Source organism: Jaculus jaculus, chromosome 8 (assembly GCF_020740685.1).
Source record: "Jaculus jaculus isolate mJacJac1 chromosome 8, mJacJac1.mat.Y.cur, whole genome shotgun sequence".
NCBI lineage: Eukaryota > Metazoa > Chordata > Mammalia > Rodentia > Dipodidae > Jaculus > Jaculus jaculus.
In genome coordinates this window covers 56,417,554-56,440,309 of record NC_059109.1, presented here as the reverse complement: position 1 = coordinate 56,440,309, position 22,756 = coordinate 56,417,554, and the positions used below count along the sequence as shown (strand labels likewise).

At 41.6% G+C, this 22,756-nt stretch overlaps 1 protein-coding gene across 2 annotated transcripts in view; it reads right to left on the bottom strand.

Annotated features, from left to right (window-relative positions):
- Window positions 1–22,756, bottom strand: part of Ubr1 (ubiquitin protein ligase E3 component n-recognin 1) — a 199,927-nt gene that overhangs the window by 5,160 nt on the left and 172,011 nt on the right. For both annotated transcript variants that reach the window (XM_004660885.2, XM_045156215.1), the window contains exons 39-44: window positions 22,149–22,299; window positions 19,707–19,794; window positions 16,661–16,794; window positions 13,945–14,053; window positions 8,210–8,266; window positions 2,189–2,266 (exon numbers count right to left, since the gene is read on the bottom strand). In XM_004660885.2, the coding sequence (XP_004660942.1) occupies window positions 2,189–2,266; window positions 8,210–8,266; window positions 13,945–14,053; window positions 16,661–16,794; window positions 19,707–19,794; window positions 22,149–22,299 (617 nt within the window). The remainder of the gene's footprint in view (window positions 1–2,188; window positions 2,267–8,209; window positions 8,267–13,944; window positions 14,054–16,660; window positions 16,795–19,706; window positions 19,795–22,148; window positions 22,300–22,756) is intronic.

The window sequence follows — 22,756 nt, the reverse complement described above, 5'->3', positions numbered from 1 at the left end:
ACCTTGAAATCCTCCTCTCTCAGCTCTGCTTCAAAAGTACATTTAATTATATGGTTCTCCCTTTCTACTTCTTCCTATGGGGACTTAAATCTTAACTGAGCTAGGGATGTAGTTCAACAGTAGAATAAATGCTTAGTGTGTGTAAGGCCTTGGGTTTAATCCTCAGTGTCACCAAAAAAAAAAAAAAAAAAGAGAGAGAGAGAAATAGAAAAAGAAAAAATAATAACCCTGATTAATTCATAGCAAGAAAATCTATTATTAAATACACAGTAGCAGGGCATGGTGGTGTTCGCCTTTAATCCCAGCACTTGGGAGGCAGAGGTAGGAGGATCACTGAGAGTTCAAGCACTTTGGGAATTCATAGTGAATTCCAGGTCAGCCTGAACTAGAGTGAGACCCTACCTCGAAAAACCAAAAGTAAGTAAATAAATACAGTAGATTTTGCAAAATCCTCACAATAACCCTGAGGTAGGGTCTTGCTATAGCTGTTAATTGATCATGTCAAATAAAGACTGAGCCAGGCATGGTGGTGCATGCCTTTAATCCCAGCACTCAGGAGGCTGAGGTAGGAGTGAGTTCAAGGCCAGCCTGGGACTACAGAATAAATTCCAAGTTAGCCTGGGGTAGATGAAGACTCTACCTCAAAATAAACTAACAGTTTGAAAAAGAAAAATCAGTACTTTTAGTGGAAAAGACAAATAATACAGCCCTGGCATGCCCCTGCTCACTCGCTTGCTGTCTGCCTGCCTCTCTGGCTCTCAAATAAATAAACATATATTTTTAAATTTTTTAAAATGTATTTATTTATTCATGATAGAGAGAAAGAGGTAAAGAGAGAGATTGGGCATGCCAGGACCTCTAGCCACTGGAAATGAACTCCAGATGCATGTGCCACCTTGTGCATCTGGCTTACGTGGGTCTTGGGGAATTGAACCAGGGTCCTTTGGCTTTGCAGGCAAATGCCTTAACTGCTAAGCCATCTTCTTCCGCCCAAATAAACATATTTTTTTAAAATAAAATTTTTTGGATAAGCCTTACTAAGGAAGTGAAAGATATCTACAATGAAAGCTTTAAAATATTCAAAAGCAATGATTGAGATGGGGAGGTAATATGATAGAGAATGGAATGTCAAAGGGGACAGTGGGGGGGGGGGGAGGGAGGGTATTACCATGGGATTTTTTTTAAAATAATCATGGAAAATGTTAATAAAAATTAAATAAAAAAATAAAATATTCAAAAGATAAATTAAAGAAGACACTAGGAGGGCTGGAGAGATGGCTTAGTGGTTAAGTGCTTGCCTGTGAAGCCTTAGGACCCCAGTTAGAGGCTTGATTCCCCAGGACCTGTGTAAGCCAGATGCACAACGTGGCACATGTGTCTAGAGTTCATTTGCAGTGCCTAGAGGCCCTGGTGTGCCCATTTTCTCTCTCTATCTGCCTCTTCCTCTCTCTCATAAATAAATAAAATAAATATAAAAATATCTAGGCCAGGTGTGGTGGCACACGCCTTTAATCCCAGCACTCAGGAGGCAGAGGTAGGAGGATCGCAGTGAGTTCGAGGCTACCTTGAAACTCCATAGTGAATTCCAGGTCAGCCTGGGCTAGAGTGAGACCCTGCCTCGAAAAATCAAAAATAAAGTAAAAAATAAAAATATTTAAAAAGAGACACTGGGAAATAGACATCCATGATCATAAGTGCTCTGGAAGCTTGAGGTAGGATGATCACCATGAAATCAAAGCCAGCCTGGTGCTACAGGTCTTCCCAGGCTAAAGTGAGACTGCTTCAAAAACAAACAAGGGGCCGGGTGTGGTGGCGCACGCCTCTAATCCCAGCACTTGGGAGGATCACTATAAGTTCCAGGCCACCTGAGAATACATAGTGAATTCCAGGTCAGCCTGGACTAGAGTGAAACCCAACCTCAAAAAAACACACAAAAAAAAAACCAAAAAACGCTGGAGAGATGGCTAAGCAGTTAAGGCGTTTGCCAGCAAAGACTAAGGATCCCGGCTGGAGTCCCCAGGACCCACGTAAGCCAAGATGCACAAGGGGGCATATTCGTTTGGAGTTTACTTGCAGTAGCTAGAGGCCCTGGTGTACCCATTCTCTTTCTCTGTCAAATAAATAATAAAATGTTTTTAAAAATGAAAATAAAACATGCTTGCACATGTGCACACACTGCTTTTCCTACCTGAAATGAGAAGCCTGATTTAGGAGGCAGCTGTAGTCATCAGGAAGCTCTATCAGACTGTTCCTTTTTCTAGGGTACCTAGAAACATAGTTTAAAGGCAGTTAGTTGTATACATGAGTAAAAAAATTCAAATCAAGAATTAACCAAGGTTTCTGGGCATGGTGTATTTCTTTGTCTATAAATTAGATTGAATATATTTCAATCATGGACATTTAATAAATTTAATCAGATATTTTGAAGAAAAAAGAAGAGAAAGTATATTAAATGAACATCAATTAAGACTAATAATGATTTATGAGATGTGAAATGTAAGTAAAGCACCAAGACCCACAGAATGCTTGAGACTAAATGAGATATTGAAGTGTAACATCATATACTTAGTACTTGATATATGCTGGCAAATGCTATTATTTACTCTCATCATTAGAAATAATAAAAACTTGCTTATATGGCCCAGGAGAGATCATATAAATAAAATGAGACTTTTCTCCTTAAACGCCAATCAATTTACATGTTAAAATTGCTTTTGCTTTTTTTTAAACTTCAATTAAATTTATATTTATTTATTTATTAGAGAGAGTGAGAGAGAGAGAAAGAAAACGGGCATGCCAGGGCCTCTAGCCACCGCAAACAAGTGCCACCCCTTGTACATATGGCTTACATGGGACCTGGAGAATCAAATGGAGGTCATTAGGCTTTGCAGGCAAGTGCCTTAACTGCTAAGCCATCTTTCCAGCCCTACAATTGCTTTTTTAAAACATTTTTATTTATTTGTAAGCAGAGAGAGAGCGAGCAAGCATGCATGTAGAGAGAAAGGTGGTGGTGGTGATGGGGGGGAGGAGAATGGACGTGCCAGGACCTCTTACCACTGCAAACAAACTCCAGATGCATATGCCATGGATACTAGGAAATTGAGCCTGGGCCGGCAGGCTTTGCAGGGCAAGTGCCTTTAACTGCTGAGCCAGATCAACAGCCTCTAAAATTGCCTTTTTAAAATTTTATCCAAGCATGATCTATTTTAAGACTAATCTTGTCCCATTAGGAATCTTTTCCAGGCCAGGCGTGGTGGTACACACCTTTAATCCCGGGACTCAGGAGGCAGAGGTTGGAGGATCACTGAGAGTTCGAGGCCACCCTGAGACTACATAGTTAATTCCAGGTCAGCCTGGACCAGAGTGAGACCCTACCTCGAAAAAACTGAAAAAAAATCTTTTCCTCAGGCTGGAGAGATGGCTTGGTGGTTAAGGTGCTTCCTGTGAGGCCTAAGGACTCAGGATCGATTCAGCAGTACCCATGTATGCCAGATGCACATGGTGGCCCATGCATTTGGAGTTCATTTGCAGTGACTAGAGATCCTGATGCACTCATGCTTTCTCTTTATCTGCCTGTCTCTCTCTCTCTTTCTCTCTCTCTCAAATAAATAAATACATTGAATCTCTTCCTTGAGATGGAATCTCTCACTGAACTGGAGCTCATGTTTGCAGTCAGACCAGGGAGTCCCAGTGATTCTCCTGTCTGTTCCCTACAAGGTTAGGGTTATGGGCATGGGTGCTCATACTCAGCTTTGTACATGTGTTGGGGATTGAACTCAGGTCATCTCAGGCCCTCATGCTTGTGAGGCAAATGCTCTAACCCAATGAACCATTTTTCCAGCCTCTCTTTTTTAAATGCCTGTGTATGGGTATGCATGTTCATGTGCACATACATGTCAAAGCCAAAGGACAACCTCAGGTGTCATTCCTCAGGAATATTGTCCTCCTTGTTTTTGTTTTTGTTTTTTTTTATTTTTTATTTTTATTTTTTAAAATTATTTATTTATTTATTTATTTGAGAGTGACAGACACAGAGAGAAAGGCAGATAGAGGGAAAGAGAGAGAATGGGCGCGCCAGGGCTTCCAGCCTCTGCAAACGAACTCCAGACGCGTGCGCCCCCTTGTGCATCTGGCTAACGTGGGACCTGGGGAACCGAGCCTCGAACCGGGGTCCTTAGGCTTCACAGGCGAGCGCTTAACCGCTAAGCCCTCTCTCCAGCCCTCCTCCTTGTTTTTGAGACAGGGCCTCTCATTGTCTAGGAGTTCACCAAGTAGGCTAGAACACACAGCTAGCAAAATCCAGGGGTCTTCCTGTTTCCATCTCCTCTGTGCTGGGATAACAGGCATGTGCCACTATGTCCAACATTAAAAAAAATTTGGGGCCGGGTATTTTTAGGTAGGGTCTCTGTAGTCCCAAGCTGGCCTCAAACTCATAGTGATCCTCCTACCTCTGTCTCATCTGTGCTAGGATTAAAGGTGTGTGCCACCATGCCCCACTCTATGTCATATGTATATATATATATATATATATACATTTGTTTTTTGGTTAGACTGGCTGACCAGTAAGCCTCACCAAGAAACCTCCTGCCTCTGCCTCAGTGCTGACACCTTACAGACATACTAGGTCATGCCCAGCTTCTGACACGGGTGCTGAGAGCTGAGAACTGAACTCCAGTCCTCATGCTTGCAAGGCAGTTGCTCTTACCCACTGAGCTATATCCCTCAGCCCCAAGTTTGTGGGGTTATTTTTTTGATTTGGAGGATGTTTAAAATTTGTTTTGCCCATAAAGGGCCACCTCTAACACTTACTCAGCAGCTTAATTATATATATATCTTATTTATTAGAAAGAGAGGGAGAGGGAAGGGGTAGGGAGATGGAGAGAGAGAGAGCAAGAAGGGCCTTTAGCCACCTTACCTTGTGCATCTGGCTTTATGTGGGTCCTATGGCTTTTTGGCAAGCACCTTAACTATGCCATATCCCTAGTCCCATGTCCAACATTTTTATGTGGGTTCTGGGGATCAACCTCAGGTCCTTATGCTTGTAAGGCAAGTGTATAAGCAACTGAGCTATTTCCTTAGCCCTGATACTTCTTTTAAATCTCTTAGAGACCTTCAGTACCACGTTGGAGAAACGGCATCTAATATGCCCAATGGCATGAAATAATGTAAGCCAGGCCCAAAGGGAACACAAAGCCAAGAACCACACCATTCTCACCCTTGTTTAATGCACAGTGATTTAGGTGGCTGGTAAGGATATGTGCAGGCATGCATGTGCACACTCTCAGAGTATGAGGAGGCTAAATCAGGACATGCCTCAAGTAGAAGGCGGCATTTAAATGGATACTTGAGGGAAAAGACAGATTTTATTTTTTTTTAATTATTTATTTATTTATTTGAGAGTGACAGACACAGAGAGAAAGACAGATAGAGGGAGAGAGAGAGAATGGGTGCGCCAGGGCTTCCAGCCTCTGCAAACGAACTCCAGATGCGTGCACCCCCTTGTGCATCTGGCTAACGTGGGACCTGGGGAACCGAGTCTCGAACTGGGGTCCTTAGGCTTCACAGGCAAGCGCTTAACTGCTAAGCCATCTCTCCAGCCCAGATTTTACTTTTTTAATTTTATTTTTATTTATTTTGCAAGGGGAGAGAGAAAAAGAGAAAGAAAGAATGGGCACACCAGGGCCTCTTGCCACTGCAGGTGAACTCCAGATGCATGTTCCACTTTGTGTATCTGGCTTTATGTGGGTGGGTATTGGAGAATTGAATCCAGGTGGTTAGGCTTTGCAGACAAGTGCCTTAACCTCTGAACCATCTCTCCAGTCCAAATGATAGATTTTTTAAATTTTATTTTATTTTTATTTTTTGGTTTTTCAAGGCAGGCTGACCTGGAATTCACTGTGTAGTCTCAGGCTGGCCTTGAAATCATGGTGATCCTCCTACCTCTGTCTCCCAAGTGCTGGGATTAAAGGCATGCACCACCATACCCGGCTTTCCTTTCTTTTCTTTTTTTTAAAAAAATATTTATTTATTTATTTGAGAGAAAGAAAGAGGGATGGAGAGGGAGGGAGGAAGGGAGGGAGCAAGAAAGCATAAGTGCACACACCAGGGCCTCCAGCCACTGCAAATGAACTCTAGACTCATGTACCACCTCGTGTATACAGCTTATGTGGGTCCTGGGGAACTAAATGGAGATCCTTTGGCTTTGTAGGCAAATGCCTTAACTGCTAAGCCATCTCTCCCATCCCTCCCTTTTAAATTAGTGAGTTTTATACTCAGTGAATACAGTCAAGTTGGTACCATTGTTAGCCTCTTCCCTGTCCTCCCTCCTCCCCTTGACCCCTCCTTGTTGAGTTATATGGGTCATGCATTGTGGAGTTAGCCCTCAGTTATGGGTAGGAGGAAATGTCTCTGTGCATCATGACCCAATGTGTGGCTCTGACATTCTTTCCGCCCCGTCTTCCACAAAGTTCCCTGAGCAATGTTGGGTTCATTTTAGGTCTGCTTCAGTGATGAGGTCTTGGGAACCTCTGTGTCTCTGGATATCTGATTTGGTAGGAGTTGATGTTCTTTGTGTTGATCTCCTTTACCCTTGTACTGGGTAGAGTTTTGTTAGATAACCCAGGCTGGCCTGGAACTCATAATCCTTCTGCCTTAGCCTCCTGAGTGTTTAGAATGTGTGTGCTACCACATCAAGCTAAAAAACATTTTTGTATTTTATTTGCAAGCAGAGAGACAGACAGACAGAGAGAGAGAGAGAGAGAGAGAGAGAGAGAGGGGGAGGGAGAGAGGGAGGGAGAGAGGGAGAGAGAGAGAGCAAGAGAGTGAGTGCACCAGGGCCTTTAGCCACTGCAAACAACCTCCAGATACGTGAACCACTTTTGTGCAGCTGGCTTTATGTGTGTACTAGAGAATAAAACCTGGATCTAGGCTTTGCCGGTAAATGCCTTAATTGTTAAGCCATTTCTACAGCCTCCAGAAAAAAAAATATATACATGTATGTATGTATGTATGTATGTATGTATGTATGTATATGTGTATATATATATATATAGCTAGTTCTAATCAAATATACAGTGGAGAGTATTAGTTAGCTCTATTTAATATTTATTCACAAAGAAAAAAAAAAGGTAATTCATAGAACTGCTGCAAACCACTATTTTCTGACTTTCTATTTTAAAAAATATTTATTTATTTATTTGAGCAAGAAGGAAAGAGAAAGAAAGAATGGTGGGGGAAGAGAGAAGGAAAGAGAATGAGAATGCATGAGAATGAATGAGAATGAGAATGGGTGTGTCAGGGCTGCTAGCCACCGCAAACAAATTCCAGACACATGCGCCACCTTGTGCATCTGGCTTATATGGATACTGGGGAATTGAACCTAGGTTCTTAGGCTTCCTAGGCAAGTGTCATAATCGCTAAGCCATCTCTCCAGCCCCCTTCTGACTTTCTTTTCAGCAGCCTCCAGATGCTACTTCCTTTGTCTTTCTTTTTTTTTGTTGTTTTTTGAGGTAGGTTCTCGCTGTAGCCCAGGCTAACCTGGAATGCACTACAAAGTCTCAGGCTAGCTTCCAATTTACAGCAATTTTCCTACCTCTGCCTTCTGGGTGCTGGGATTAAAGGTGTGCACCACAATGCCTGGCTCCTTTTGTCTTTTTTTTTTTTTTTTTTTAGTTTTTGAGGTAGGGTCTCACTCTGGTCCAGGCTGACCTGGAATTAACTGTCATCTCAGGGTAGCCTTGAACTCATGGCAATCCTCCTACCTCTGCCTCCCGAGTGCTGGGATTAAAGGCGTGCGTCACCATGCCCGGCTCCTTTTGTCTTTTGATAGGCATGTGCTAGTGTAAGGAAATTCTCTTAAGAGGGGCTGGTGGCCTTTGATACTTTAAGGGGGGAAAACAGATCTTTCTTTCTTTCTTTTTTTTTTTTTTTTGAGGTAGGGTTTCACTGTAGTCCAGGCTGACCTGGAATTCACTACGTAGTCTCAGGGTGGCCTCGAACTCTGCCTTCCAAGTGCTGGGATTAAAGGTGTGTGCCACCATGCCCGGAAAAGACAGAAATTTCAATTAAAAAAAAACAACTGAAGGAAGGATTTGCTAATGATGAACAAGAAACAATATACTGGGTGAGAATGAAGGATTATGGCAAATAATCAAGTACTCTAAGAAATACAACATGTGGATGGGTAAAACGGTTAAGTAGTCAAACCAACCTGACCACAACACTTTTCTGCTTCAAGCAGTTGAGTAAAGCAGGATCTGCACACCACCTGTAAGTGGAGCCAAGAAAAAGAGTGAGTGAACAAGCACAGGCTTAGTATGGGCTCCATCAAGGAACCATTTTCTCCAACTCTGTCTAGTGTTCCATTCTGTTTCTTAAATCTGACATCCTGCTCCCTTTCTTCTTCCTTTCCCCTTACTTTATGTCTATTATTACTTTCCCTCTCTTATAAATTAATTTAGAAAGTTTTGTTAATTAAGGTGCACCTAGAAGAACAGAAGCCATCCTAAGTACTTAAAACCAACAATTTCACCAAGAGGGAAGGTGGATACCAATGACAGGAACTAAGGGTATAGCTTGGTGACAGAGTACTTGCCTAGAATTCACAAAGCCCTACATTAAAACCTCAGAACAGCCGGGCGTGGTGGTGCACGCCTTTAATCCCAGCACTCGGGAGGCAGAGGTAGGAGGATCACCGTGAGTTCAAGGCCACCCTGAGACTACATAGTGAATTCCAGGTCAGCCTGAGCCAGAGTGAGACCCTACCTCGAAAAGCCAAAAAAAAAAAACAAAAAACCTCAGAACAGGTGAGAAAAATTTATGTAAGGACTGAGAAGCCAACTTTGAGACAAAAAGCAAGACAACCCTTAATATTCTTCTGCCCCTGAATGGGAGGAGCAGAGGAAACGGTGTTACTGGGACTAGGATCATCATGGGCTAAGGAAGCACAGGGAGGCTTATTTAGTGGGAACACAAGTTAGAGAAGAGCTGCAGCCACTGTCAGAGAGGCCCACAAGGTAGAGAGAGCTAGCACAACTCTCTGGCTTGTCTCTTCTCTCTAATAGGCTGCCAGTGCCTACTAAACCTAGGCAGAAGCCAAATGACAGGGGGGACTGAGAAATATGACCTGTAGGGCTCTTTTTCTGTATCAACAGTGCACAGAGGGACCAGGAAAGGAGGGCCAGGAATGGCATAAAGGATAGGAACAGGGACTTTATATTTTAGTGACCGAAAAAAATTTTTTTTACATGTGTAGTGTGAGGTGGTGGTGGCATTTGTGGTGTATGCATGTGTATGTGAAGATAAATATGCAAGCATGAGTAAACTAAAAGATAATCCTGGGTGTCCTTTCTCCATTGCTCATCCGTATAGTTCCTTAAGACAGTTTCTCTTTAAACATGGAAGTAAGGCTCTCACAAGCCCCCATGATTCTCTGGTTTCTGTTTCCCACAGGACTGGGGTTAAAGACATGTGTAGCAACACCCTTCTATTTACCTGGGTCCTAGGGAATTGAACTCAGGCAGTTTCAGGTCCTCTCAAGTTCTTATGCTTGTGGCAAGTGCTCTTACCTGCTAAGCCACCTCCCCAGCCTCATGTTTGAATCCTTTTTTTTGGGGGGGGGTTCGAGGTAGGGTCTCACTCTAGCTCAGGCTGACCTTGAATTCACTATGTAGTTTCAGGGTGGCTTTGAACTCATGGCAATTCTCTTACCTCTGCCTCTAGAGTGCTGGGCTTAAAGGCATGTGCCACCACACCCAACTTCTTCTTCTTTTTTTTTTTTTAATTTTACTATTTTTATTTATTTATTTATTTGAGAGAGAGTCAGAGGAGAGACAGAATGAGCGTTCCAGGGCCTCCAGCCACTGCAAACAAACTCCAGACATATGTGTCACCTTGTGCATCTGGCTTATGTGGGCCCTGGGGAATCAAACCTGGTCCATTGACTTTGCAGGCAAGTGCCTTAACCACTAATCATCCTTTCAGCCCTCATGTTTGAATCTTTAATATTTAACTAAACTATACTAACAAGTCTAAAACTTACCTACTGGTATGATATATAAAGGTAACATCTACTGTGATTGTACTCAACACAAACATACTACTAATTTTTAAAAACAATTCATATTGATTACACCGGATATCTAATATCTCATGAGAAATTAGAAGAAAGCAAAAACACATCCAGAAAGAACATAGAACCTAGCATACAAGAATAGTAAAAGGAGACAGAGGCCAACATTCACACACCAGTTCTGACCCAGAGAAGAAGAGTGAGGAGAATATAGACTCATAGGAGAGGTAAAGAGTGACATAATGAGCTAGGCATAGTGATACACACGGGAGGCTGAGGCAGAAGGATTGCCGTGAGTTCAAGGCCAGCCTGGAGCTACATACAGGGAAACCTTGCCTTGACCTATCTCCCTCCTGCCCTGTGCTAACTGAAAACCTAGTCACAACTCTATGGTGGAGGAGGTCATGAGCCCTAAGGGAATAATCCTTAATGCCTGATATTGTTAGGCTAAATGCATATACTATGCCTGCTCAACTGCCCTAGTAAACCACTTTTGGTTAGTGTGGTGGTTTGATTTGGATATCCCCCATAAACTTAGGTGTTCTGAAAGTCAGTACCAGAGGAGTGGGGTTGCTGCTAAACATCTGACTGTGGCTTTGGAGTTTTGGAGCTGGTTTTTATTTTTTTTACTTTTTGTTTTTTTTTTTTTTGAGGTAGGGTCTCACTCTGGCCCAGGCTGACCTGGAATTTACTATGTAGTCTCAGGGTGGCCCCGAACTCACAGCAATCCTCCTGCCTCTGTCTCCCGAGTGCTAGGATTAAAGGCGTGTACCACCATACCTGGCTTTGGAGCTGATTTTCAAGAAGAATGTGGAAGGATTTGAAACCTTGGCCTAAGAGCTGTTTTGCAGTGCTGTAAGTACAGCTTGATGGACTATTCTGGTCAGAGTTGAAAGACCTGAATGCAGTAAGAACTATATACACTGTGAGGTTTGGCTTATGAGGGTGAGAAAGCTTTGCTTTGATGGGGTTAGAAGCAGTTTGTGTGGGAGGCTTGCTGTTATGTCCCTGTCCTGAGAATTTGTGCAGGGTTGCTTTGTGTAGAAATGGACTAATATGAGTAGAGGGATATGGCAAAGAAATAAAATCTTTGGGCTGAAACTTCTGTCTGTTTAGCTGCAATTATGAGAGAGATTATAACTTTTGAGATTGAGCCAGCTGACCTGCACTGGGGCAACAATGAGAATGAAGACTTTTTTTGTTTATTTTTGCTTTTTCAAGGTAGGGTTTCACTCTAGCCCAGGCTAACCTGGAATTCACTACAGTTTCAGGGTGGCCTCAAACTCAGGGAGATCTTCTTACCCCTGCCTCCTGAGTGCTGGGATTAAAGGTGCGTGTCACTACACCCGGCTTAATTTTTATGTTTTTATTAACAACTTTTATAATTACACACAATAAACCATGATATTTCCCTCCCCTCCCCCACTTTCCCTTTTATAACTCTGCTCTCCATCCTATCCCCTCCCTCTCTCCATTAGTATTCTATTTTATTTTATTTTATTTTATTTTATTTTATTTTATTTTATTTTCTGAGGTAGGGTTTCACTGTAGCCCAGGCCTGGAATTCACTATGTAATCTCAGTGTGGCCTCGAACTCATGGTGATGCTCCTATCTCTGCCTCCCGAGTGCTGGGACTAAAGGTGTACACCACCACACCTGGCTTAGTCTCTCTTTTAATTTGATATCATCTTCAAAGTCGGCTTTATTCCCTCTTGGATTAACAAACTGGCACCCTACCTGGTATTGTGGGGTATAAGAAAGAGAGGGTCATTGAGTTTTCAACACAGTCTTGTGGTTTGGAATGGCCATGGGCAGTGTGAAGCAGGTTTGCTGGATGCAGGCATGGAGACTGGATAGAGCCATGAGGATGAATTGTGGGTTGCAATATTGGTGGCATATTTCTTTGCTATGCCCAACATCATCTTTTGCAGTGTGAATATCTGTGCCATTATTATTATTATGGCTCAGTTAAAAGATCTTGGACTATGGGAGACATATATATCTCTCTAGGAAATTTACAATGAAGCATATTTGTTCTACCAGATGACTTTTTCTTATTTCCTTAGCCTTTCTCCTGAGATATGTTCTACCATATAAAATATGCTACTGCCAGGCGTGGTGACGCATGCCTTTAATCCCAGCACTGGTGAGGCAGAGGTAGGAGGATTGCCATGAGTTCGAGGCCACCCCGAGGCTACATAGTGAATTTCAGGTCAGCCTGGGCTAGAGTGAGCCCGTATCTTGAAAAACAAACAACAACAACAACAACAACAAAAAAGCTACTGCTTTGGATAGAGTTCCAGTTTAGACTTCTCTTTCTTTCCCCCGAGACAACATCTCAAGTATCCCAGGCTGGCCTGACACTGACTTTTTAGCTGAGGATCACCTTAAATTCTTATCTTCTTGACTCCACCTACCAGGTGCTGGGATTGCAGGTATGTGCCACTATGCCTGGTTTATGTGATACTGGGAATCAAACCAAGGCTTTGTGCATGCTAGTTAAGTACCACCTTAATTACATCCCAGCCGGTTTGGGCTCTTTTGCTGCTGCTTCTTTTAAAAAATACTTTGTATTTTTTTTTTGGGGGGTGGGGGGAAGGAGAGTATGGGCATGCCAGGACCTCCTGCTGCTACAAACAAAATCCAGGCACATATGTCACTTTGTGCATCTAGCTTTATGTGAGTACTGTGGAGCTAAACCCAGGTCATTAGGCTTTGAAAGTAAGCACTCTTAAGCACCAAGCCATCTCTCTAGCTCTTTTTGATTCTTAATCAAATCTTAGATCTGCTAACAACAGCTCCTTCCTCACTGCTTACCCTTTTGTAAAACTTGAGTAAAACCAGCTGCAGAGGAAATAAGTAAAATAAATGGAGGCAGCTATGAGGAGCAAGTAGAAATCTCATCTGCTCACAGATGCTGTTCTTGGCCCCACTACTTAAACATGTGAATTAAGAACCTCCTCTTCTTTTTGCACATCAATTAATGCTAACCAATCAGAAAGCTGAGCAAATAATTGTAATGAAAGTATTTTCAAGTTGGGAGTCGGATGTGGTGGCACATGCCTGTAACTCAGCATTCAGGAGGCAGAGGCAGAAGAATCAGGAGTTCAAGACCATCCTCAGGTATATTCTGAGTTGAGGCCAGCCTGGGCTATATGAGACCCTATCTCATCAAAAACAAAACAAGCACTTCAAACTGAGTACTGGGGAGGCTAATGAAGTGAGACTTTAAGGCCAACTGGGGATACATAAGAAGATCATGTCTTTAAAGGGTAGAGAAAGGAAGGGAGTAGGATACTTAATAGGTTGATATTGTATATATGTAATTACAATGATTGTAATGGGGAGGTAATATGAGGGAGAATGGAATTTCAAATGGGAAAGTGTGGGGAGGGAGGGAATTACCATGGGATATATTTTATAATCATGGAAAATGTTAATAAAAATTAAAAAAAAAAAAAAGATCATGTCTCAAAATCAGTTAACAACTCAAAAACAGTAGCCAGGTGTGGTGGCTCACACCTATAATCCCAGCACTCCAGAGGCAGAGGTAGGAGGATTGCTATGAGTTCGGGGACACCCTGAGAAAAGAGAGTGAATTCCAGGTCAGCCTGGGCTAGAGTAAGACCCTACCTCAAAAAAAAAAAACCAAACAAACAATAAACAGTTTCTGTGTCTCAGGAAACAAAAGTTAAAGAGCAGCAGAAAAGGCCATCTGAAGTCCTCCACTATCCTTTGCATGCATGTGCACAGAATGCACACATCTGTGCACACCCCCCCCCCACCATACATACACACCACACTCATGCAAAAAATAAAACAGAATTTTCAAACTAGAAAGAAGCCCAACAATACATTTTATCCCTCATAGTACCTCTGGAGTAAGGGCCTTGCAGTATCCCAATATTCTTGGAAAAGCAGAAACAAATTTGTGGGTAAAGATAGATAGCTACATAGGGCACTGTATTCTCCTTCTGTAGAATCTGCAAGTGAATTTAAAAAAATGTAATAAGCATATTATTCTGATTTACTCAATTGTTTACACTCATTTCTAGAAACATTTTGCTATGTCTGTGCTCTTCAAGGTGGCAAATAGACCTGTCAGTGAGGCTTTTACAACACAAATCTAAGTGATTAACTCCTCCAAGGTGCAGGGGATTGAATCTGGAGCTTGGTGACATGTTAGGCAAATGGTCTGTCCCTGGACTACAACCCCAGCTCACAAAATCTTTGTTGTGATCTAAAGGCCCTAGGTGAAATGCACACATCTGGCTGCCTCTTGAATCTGTCATCTCCCTGTTCATTAGGCTTCCAGCCATAGGCGTTTTTGCTGTTCTCTGTGTATGCCAAACAATATCACATCTCTTTTCCCTTCTACTGAGGACACTCTTCAACTACCTGTTTAGCTTAGTTCTTTGTTCAATGTCTCCTTGGAGAGGATCCTTCCTTGACTACATATGGCCAAGAGTTCTGACCCTGGCCTGAGTTCTCTGTGCCCATGACATGTTTTGTGTTCTTAGCAGCACTCATTCTCATCTGATATTATATGATGCATACTTATATGTTTGTTTATATTTGGTTTCATCCTAACAAAAGAAAAGACTATTTTTGGTAGCAACTACCAGATAAATACAAGAACGTTTTTTTTGTGTCTGTGTGTGTTAGCAACAGATCTGTATTGGCAATTAAGTTGAAGGGTGGCACCATACTTTAAACAAAATCATGACAAAGCTTGATCAAACATATTCTATTCCACTGAGTTCAAGATAGTGAGGTTGAGAGCTAATAATAATGATCTCATTAAGTTTATTTTTAACAAAATGAAGAATCTGAGTAATTTTAGTAGCTCTTCCAAAATCAAAAAATTATTCTGATTTTTCATCTATAGGAAGTCAAGGAAGGGCTGAAGAGAAAAGATTATTCAGTGATTAAAGGCACTTGCTTGCAAAGCCTGTTGACCCAGGTTTGATTCTCCAGTGCTCATGTAAAGCTAGGTACACAAAGGGGCCCATGTATCTAGATTTCATTTGTAGCAGCAAGAGGCCCTGGTACGTACATTGTCTCTCTCAAATAAATAAAATAAAATAAGATTAAGCAGGGGTGTGGTGGCACATGCCTTTACTCCCAGCACTCAGGAGGCAGAATTAGGAGGACTGCTGAAAGTCCAAGGCTACCCTTCAACCACATAGTGAACTCCAGGACAACCTGGAATAGAGTGAGACCCTACCTCGAAAAACAAACAAACAAAAAAGAAAATGATGACAATACTTAAATATATATATGGTTCTGGTTGGTTCCATTATGTTCCTTTGAGTATCATTTTAAGTCTTAAATTCAAATAACAGGTTTACAGTAAAGTCGTCCGTCCTCTTTCTGTCTAGACAAATAACTCTTTTCCATGAAGGTAACAAAACGTTTCTAATGTCTATAAATTCTGTCAGTTATATCCTGTACGCGGGTATTTTAGTAACGCAAGCACATACACAGGAGTTAACAGCCTCCCCCTTTGTTTTATGAGGTAGGGTCTCACTGTAGCCCAGACTGACCTGAAATTCATTATGTAGTCTCAGGCTGGCTTCAAACTCACAGCAATCCTCCTACCTCAGCTTCACGAGTACTGGGATTCAAGGTGTGTGTCACCCAGCTTGAACTGCTTTTTTTTTTTTTAATTTTTTTTTGTTTGTTTGTTTATTCTTATTTATTTGAGAAAGACAGACACAGGGAGAAAGAGGGAGAGAGAGAATGGGTGCGCCAGGGCCTCCAGCCACTGCAAACGAACTCCAGATGTGTGTGCCCCCTTGTGCATCTGGCTAACGTGGGTCCTGGGGAAACGAATCTCAAACCGGGGTCCTTTGGCTTCACAGGCAAGCACTTAACTGCTAAGCCATCTCTCCAGCCCTTGAGCTGTTTTTTTTTTTAATTATTTTTATTTATTTATTTGAGAGAGAGATATTTGAAAGCCAGAGAGAGAGAGAGAGAGAGAGAGGCAGAGAAAGAGAATGGGCATGCCAGGGCCTTCAGCTACTGCAAACAAACTCCAGATGCATGCATAGTCTTGTGCATCTGGCTTTATGTGGGTCCTGGGGAACTGAACTTAGGTCCGTTGGCTTTGTAGGGAAGTGCCTTAACTGCTAAGCCATCTCTCCCACCCTGAACCAGCTTTTGACCTCACTTTTTTTTTTTTAAACTTTAAAATATACTTTTATTTATTTATTTGCAAGTAGAGCGAGATAGAGAGAAGAGGATAGAGAAGACAGAGAGAGGTAGGGAGAGAATAGGCACACCGGGGCATTTAGCCACTGCAAATGAGCTCCATGTGCGTGTCCCACTTTGTATATATAGCTTTATATGGGTACTGGGAAACTGAACTCAGGTTGTTAGGCTTTGTAGGCAAGTGCCTTAACCACTGAGTGATCTGTCCGGCCCCTTGACCTCACTTTTAACATACATGCAGGCAGGGGCAAACAAGTTCAGAGTAGTATAGATGATGCTGGGGAGTGGAAAGTTGTCAATCTGTTCTAACCTTGTTTTGAGCTTAAAGCTAAGAACTGAACAATCCACTTTTACACTGCTTTCATTCTCTTACTTACTGGTAAGTAGGTCTTCAGGTGGAGTTACCCCAAGCAAGTAGTGGAAAAACAATGCAGCACAGCGAAGGTAAGGAGTGATGCCATTCTTCAAGGAGGCCCACAAATACCAGCCAGGAACACCACACCCGGTGAGGCTAGGAGACAATTCCACCACACAACAGAACATTCATCAGACTGAAACGAAGGGTTTTTTCTTGCCTCTGTGCGTAATGTGGCATGTACTTTATGCACATGTATGTGCCCTTGTGGTAAGTACCCCATATACTCCCTGGCAATAGGTTCACTTGCCAGCAGTGGCTGGAGTGGAGTATCAGGGGTTCTGCTTTATTGCTCTTCTTCCTGATCACGTTTTGAACCTGAGTCTCTTTTACACTAGTTCCTGAGTTTGGGGAGCTCCCATGATTCTTAGGTCTCTCCCCCCCTGTGTGACTGGAGTTATAGGCATGCGTGGCTATGCCCAGCTGTTTATGTGGGATTTGGAGATTTGACTGTGGCAAACTCAGACATCCTTAGCACTTGTACTTGCACATTTTGAGCCATCTCTCCAGCCTTGAAGCTAGGTTTTTAATATGTCCTGGCAAAACTATAAACTATGAACATTGGCTGGAGAGGACTACAGCGACTAATAGCCTGGGTTGAATTCCCCAGTGCCCATGTAAATCTAGATGCACAAAGTGGTACATGCTGAAGTTTGCAGTGTCAAGAGGCCATAGTGTACCCATTCTCGCTCTCTCCCTCTGTCTCTGTGCTTGCAAATGCACAAATAAAAATATTAAAGAAAAGGAGGCCACGTGTGGTGGTGCATGCCTTTAATCCCAGCACTTGGAAAGCAGAGGTTAGGACGATTGTCATGAATTTGAGGCCACTCTGAGACGACTGCCTGGTGAATTCTAGGTCAGCCTGGGCTACAGCAATACCTGACCTTGAAAAACCAAACTAACTTAAATTAAATTAAATTAAAAAAATAGGAAAATAGAAACATTTAGATAATTACCCACTTACTTTTCTGTTGTGGTTTTAACACAACGTGTATATATGTGTATGTGGATGCAAGTACACATGCATGTGTGTGGAGGCCAGAGGACAATCTTAGTTTTTGTTTTTCAGGAAAATCATCCTTTCTTGAGTCTTTCATTGACCTAAGTTTATAAGTAGGCTAGACCAGTTGGCCAGCAAGTCCCAGGGGTCTGTTTTTGCCTTTCCATCACTGGGACTGAAAGTGAACCTCATCATGCTTATTTTTGTTCATTCTTGGGCTCGAACTCAGATCATCATGTTTGTTGAGGCAAGCACTTAACTGACTGAGCCATATCCCTAGCTTATCCACTTAATATTTAAACAATAAAACAAAATACTTGTTAGCTACTAGCTTTAGTGTTTGAATGTCTTCATTTCCTAATGAAATCCTTTTATATTTTTACAAAATTTTTTTCAAGGTAGGGTCTCACTTTAGCACAGGCTAACCTGGAACTCACTCAATAGTCCCAGGTTGGCCTTGAACTCACAGTGATCCTTCTACCTTGGCCTCCCAAGTGCTGGGATTAAAGGTGTGTACCACCAACACCTGGCCCCTTTACATTAAAAAAAAATTATTGCCAGGCATGGTGGCGCACGCCTTTAATCCTAGCACTTGGGAGGCAGAGGTAGGAGGATCACTGTGAGTTCGAGGCCACCCTGAGACTCCATGGTGAATTTCAGGTCAGCCTGGGCTAGAGTGAAACCCTACCTCGAAAAACAAAAACAAACAAACAAAAAAAATTGTTTTATTTATTTATCAGAGAGAGCGAGAAAATGAATGAGTGGGCCAGAGCCTCTAGCTAATGCAAAGGAACTCTAGATGTACAGGCCACAATGTGCATCTGGCTAATGTGGGACCTGGAGAATCAAACCTGCATCCTTAGGCTTTATAGGCAAGTCCCTTAACCACTAAGCCATCTCTCCCTATGTTGTTGTTTTTTTTTTAATCATGTAGATTAAAAAGAATTTTTCATTAATTTTCAAGGAGGGAGGGAGGGAGGGAGAGAGATATGCATGTGCCACTTTGTGCATCTGACTTTACGTGGGCACTGGGGAATCAAATTCAGACTGTCAGGTTTTGCAAGCAAGCACTTTTACCTGCTGAGCCATCTCCCCAGCCCTCATGTAGATTTTTGTTTTTTTGTTTTTTTTCTGTTTTGGCAGAGCTGGGGATTGAACAAAGCAGACACTGTTTTAAAACCTTCACTGTTACTGTCATTACCTGCAAAACAGCTGCACAATATTGGGTCTAAGAACATGTTATGATGAGTGATGGAGGAGGAAGAAAAGAGAGAAAAAAAGGAAAAGACAGCAAAATAGAACAGGGGCTAGTTGGAAAGAAGGGATTCAGTGGAAGGGGCATAGGGGGGAGGGAGAGAGAAAATAATGGGATTATAATCACCTTAAATTACCTATATGTAGTTAAAAGAATTAGAAAGTGATATGTTTACAGTATTTACTACCTTAATTTTAAATAAAAATTTAAATTGGACACTTAAAATATAAATTACAAAATATATAAAAAGGGCTACAGAGATGGCTTAATAGTTAAGGCACTTGCCTGCAAAGCCAAAGAACCCAGGTTCCATTCCCCAGGACCCACGTTAGCCAGATGCACAAGGTGGTGCATGTGCCTGTAGTTCCTTTGCAGTGGCTGAAGGCCCTGGTGTGCCCATTCTTTCTCTATCTGCCTTTTTCTCTCTCAAATGAATACATTTTTAAAAAAGGGGAGGGGGTGGAGAGATGGTTCAGTGGTTAAGGCATTTCTCTACAAAGCCCAGCAACCACAGTTCATTTCCCCAATATCCATATAAAGCCAGATGCACAAAGTGACACATGCATCTGCTGTTTGTTTACAGTGGCAACAGGCCCTGGCAAACCCATTCATTTTCTTTTTCTGCTTGAAAATAACTAAATTTAAAGATAAAATAAAAAGAATTAAAATGGTTCAAAGCTATACCACTCAATACCTGAATAAAATAAAAAGGCATTAATTAAAACAGCACATGACCACAGGACTGCTACTCACCCACTTGTATACTGTGAAACTTCTGCAAGGAAAGATGATGCAGAATGAGCTTCCTCACCGTCTTCTTCCACCTGAGCAAGGGGGAGGCCTGAGAAACAGAATTTACAAGATAAACTTATGTATCTGCTATCCAATCTGTAAGTGACACCCCAAGTTCATGATGCCCAAAACCTTTCCTCTAACTGCCACGTTTGCCCCTTATATTAAGCCTATTAGTAGGTTACTTAAATTATTTGAACTTACTGAATAAAAATGGAGATTAAAATGTCTATCTTGCAGTTTGCTATGAAAGTTAGTTACAGAACATTTAAACAGTAATATTGTTTAAAAAGTGTCTTTGCTTATGCATTAATTCATTTGAAAGGTCACAAGTAAAAGAACTCTTAGGGCTGGGGAGATGGCTCAGCAGTTAAGGTGCTTAACTTGCAAAGCCTGATGGCCTGGGTTTAATTCCATAGTTCCCACATAAAGCCAAATGCAGAAAGTAATGTACGCGTTTGCAGTTTGTTTGCAGTGGCAACATCCTAGCACACTCATCCATTCTCATTATTTTTCTCTCTCTCTGCTTGTAAATAAATAAATACAAAATAAAAAGTGTTCAGTGGTTTTATACTATTATTTAGCTAGTTCTTTTTATTTTACAAATAAAATATTTTAAAAAATATTTATTTATTTATGAGAGAGTGAGAGAAAATGGGCATGTCAGGACCTCTAACTATGCAAAAGAACTCCAGACGCACGTGCCACTTTGTGCATTTGGCTTACATGGGTACTAGGGAATCAAACCTGAGTCCTTAGGCTTTGCAGACAAGTGCCTTAACTGCTAAGCCATCTCTCTAGCCCCAAATAAAATCTTTTTAAGTACACACTTGTCTTAAAAATCTGGTATAAGCGGGGCGTGGTAGCGCTCGCCTTTAATCCCAGCACTTGGGATGCAGAGGTAGGAGAATTGCCATGAGTTCAAGGCCACCCTGAGACTACAGAGTGAATTCCAGGTCAGCTTTAGCTAGAATGCGACCATACCTCAAAAAAAAAAAAAAAAAAAAAAAATCTGGATATAGCGGCTCACATCTGTAACCCCAGCAAGAATAATCAAGAGTTCAAGACCAGCTTGGTATGCAGAGTAAGTTCTACATCAACTTGGGCTAGAATGAGACTCTATCTTTAAAAATTAAAAGTTTACATAGAGGCAAGAGACTCACAGGAGCCCATTCAGTATTGAAGGGATAGAACAACTTGGAATTAAGAGTTCATTCTTGGTGTACATCCTAAGACTGTAGACAAATATATACATGCAGCATACAGTCTAGTTTCACTGCCCCCCCAAATCCTCTGTAATCCTGTGTTTTACCAGTTCATTTTCTTTCCTGCCCCTGACAATCAAGAATCCTTTTATTATTTCTATAGCTCTGCTTCTCTGGAGTGCCATATGGTTGGACCCATAAAGTAAGCTGCCACTGCATACTGCTTCTTTCACATAGTGCCTTCATTGATGTTCTGTATTCTTTCATGGCTTGGTAGGTCATTTCTGTTAGCAATGAATAATAATATTCCTGTCTTGATTGATGTGCTTCTTAGCTTTGTCAAGTATGAATAAAGCTGCTATAAACATCATGTGGTTTTCATGTGGTCATGTTTTCAGTTCATTTGTATAAATAACAAAGATCCTGACTGCTGGGTCATGGCCAAGAGTATATTTAGTTTTTATTAATTTTTTAATTTTTAATTTTTTTTGTGTATGTTTTGTGGGAGGATCACACTCTAGCCCAAGCTGACCTGGAGTTCCTTATGTAGTCTCTGGCTGACCTCAAGCTCACAGCAATCCTCTTGCCTCTGCCTCCCGAGTGCTGGGATTGAAGGCATGTGCTAACGTGCCTGGTAATTTTCGTTAATTTTTGTATTTGTGTGTGTATCTGTATGTGTATGCATATGTCTGCACACATGCATGCTTTCAGACAAGGTCTCAATATTCAGCTCAGGCTGTTCTAAAATTTGGTATGTAGTTTAGGCTGGCCTTGAACTTATGATCTTCTTGCCTCTGCCTCCCAAGTGCTGGATTACAGGGATGTCCCACTATGACTGGCCAGAATATATTTAGTTTTGTAAGAAACTCAAACTGCTTTCCAACTTTCCAAAGTAATGACAATTTTGCATTCCCACCAACCTAAGAGTTCCTATATTTTGGAGAGATGTTGAGAATGAGGAATTTAAAAAAGAAAGAAAAGAAAAAAACAAAGAAAAGCAGGTCCTAGTGGTCTCTGAATGTTTGGAGAACAGCTCATAGCTTAGTCTGCTTTTCCCTGGTTAAATAAGTAATGGACAATCATTGGATAAGACATTAACACAAGACTTAAACACAATATGGTTGATCCCAAGCATACTTAATTCTGTCAATAAAACAGGCAAATGTCATTTACAGTCAACACTCGATGGACATTTTACCTGTGTCTATGGTAAGAAGTATCTGCAGCATGTGTGCCATGGTGATCAAATGGAAGAGATAAAGGTGGTTATAGGAAGAGCTAACTGATGAAGGCTGCAGATCAACAGTGTCGTCACAATACAAGGATGGGAATGCTAAGACAGCACCTACCTATGAAAGGAAGACAAAAAACTGTGTTAATAGCAAAAGGCCAACACATATTAATCTTATAATTAAATATAAAAGTTAACAGATGCTACATTGTTCATGTATGCTTTAAGTAATCACTATATTTTCTCTAGTTATAGTCAACAGAATATCTTAGATCATGTACTACAAATGATGGACAAAGTTCATCACCAAATAAGTTATCCTTTTGCTGAATCAACCTATTGTATTTCTAGTTAGTGGTTCTCAAATGTGTGGTTCAAAGGATTCAAAAGGGCTGGAGAAATGGCTTAGCGGTTAAGGTGCTTGCCTACGAAGCCTTAGGACTCATGTTTCACTCTCCTGTTCCCACATTAGCCAGATGCACAAAGGTGAGGCAAACACAAGGTTTTACGTGCCCACTAGGTGGTGCAAATGTCTGGAGTTTGATTTTACAGTGGCTGAGACCCTGGCGTGCCAA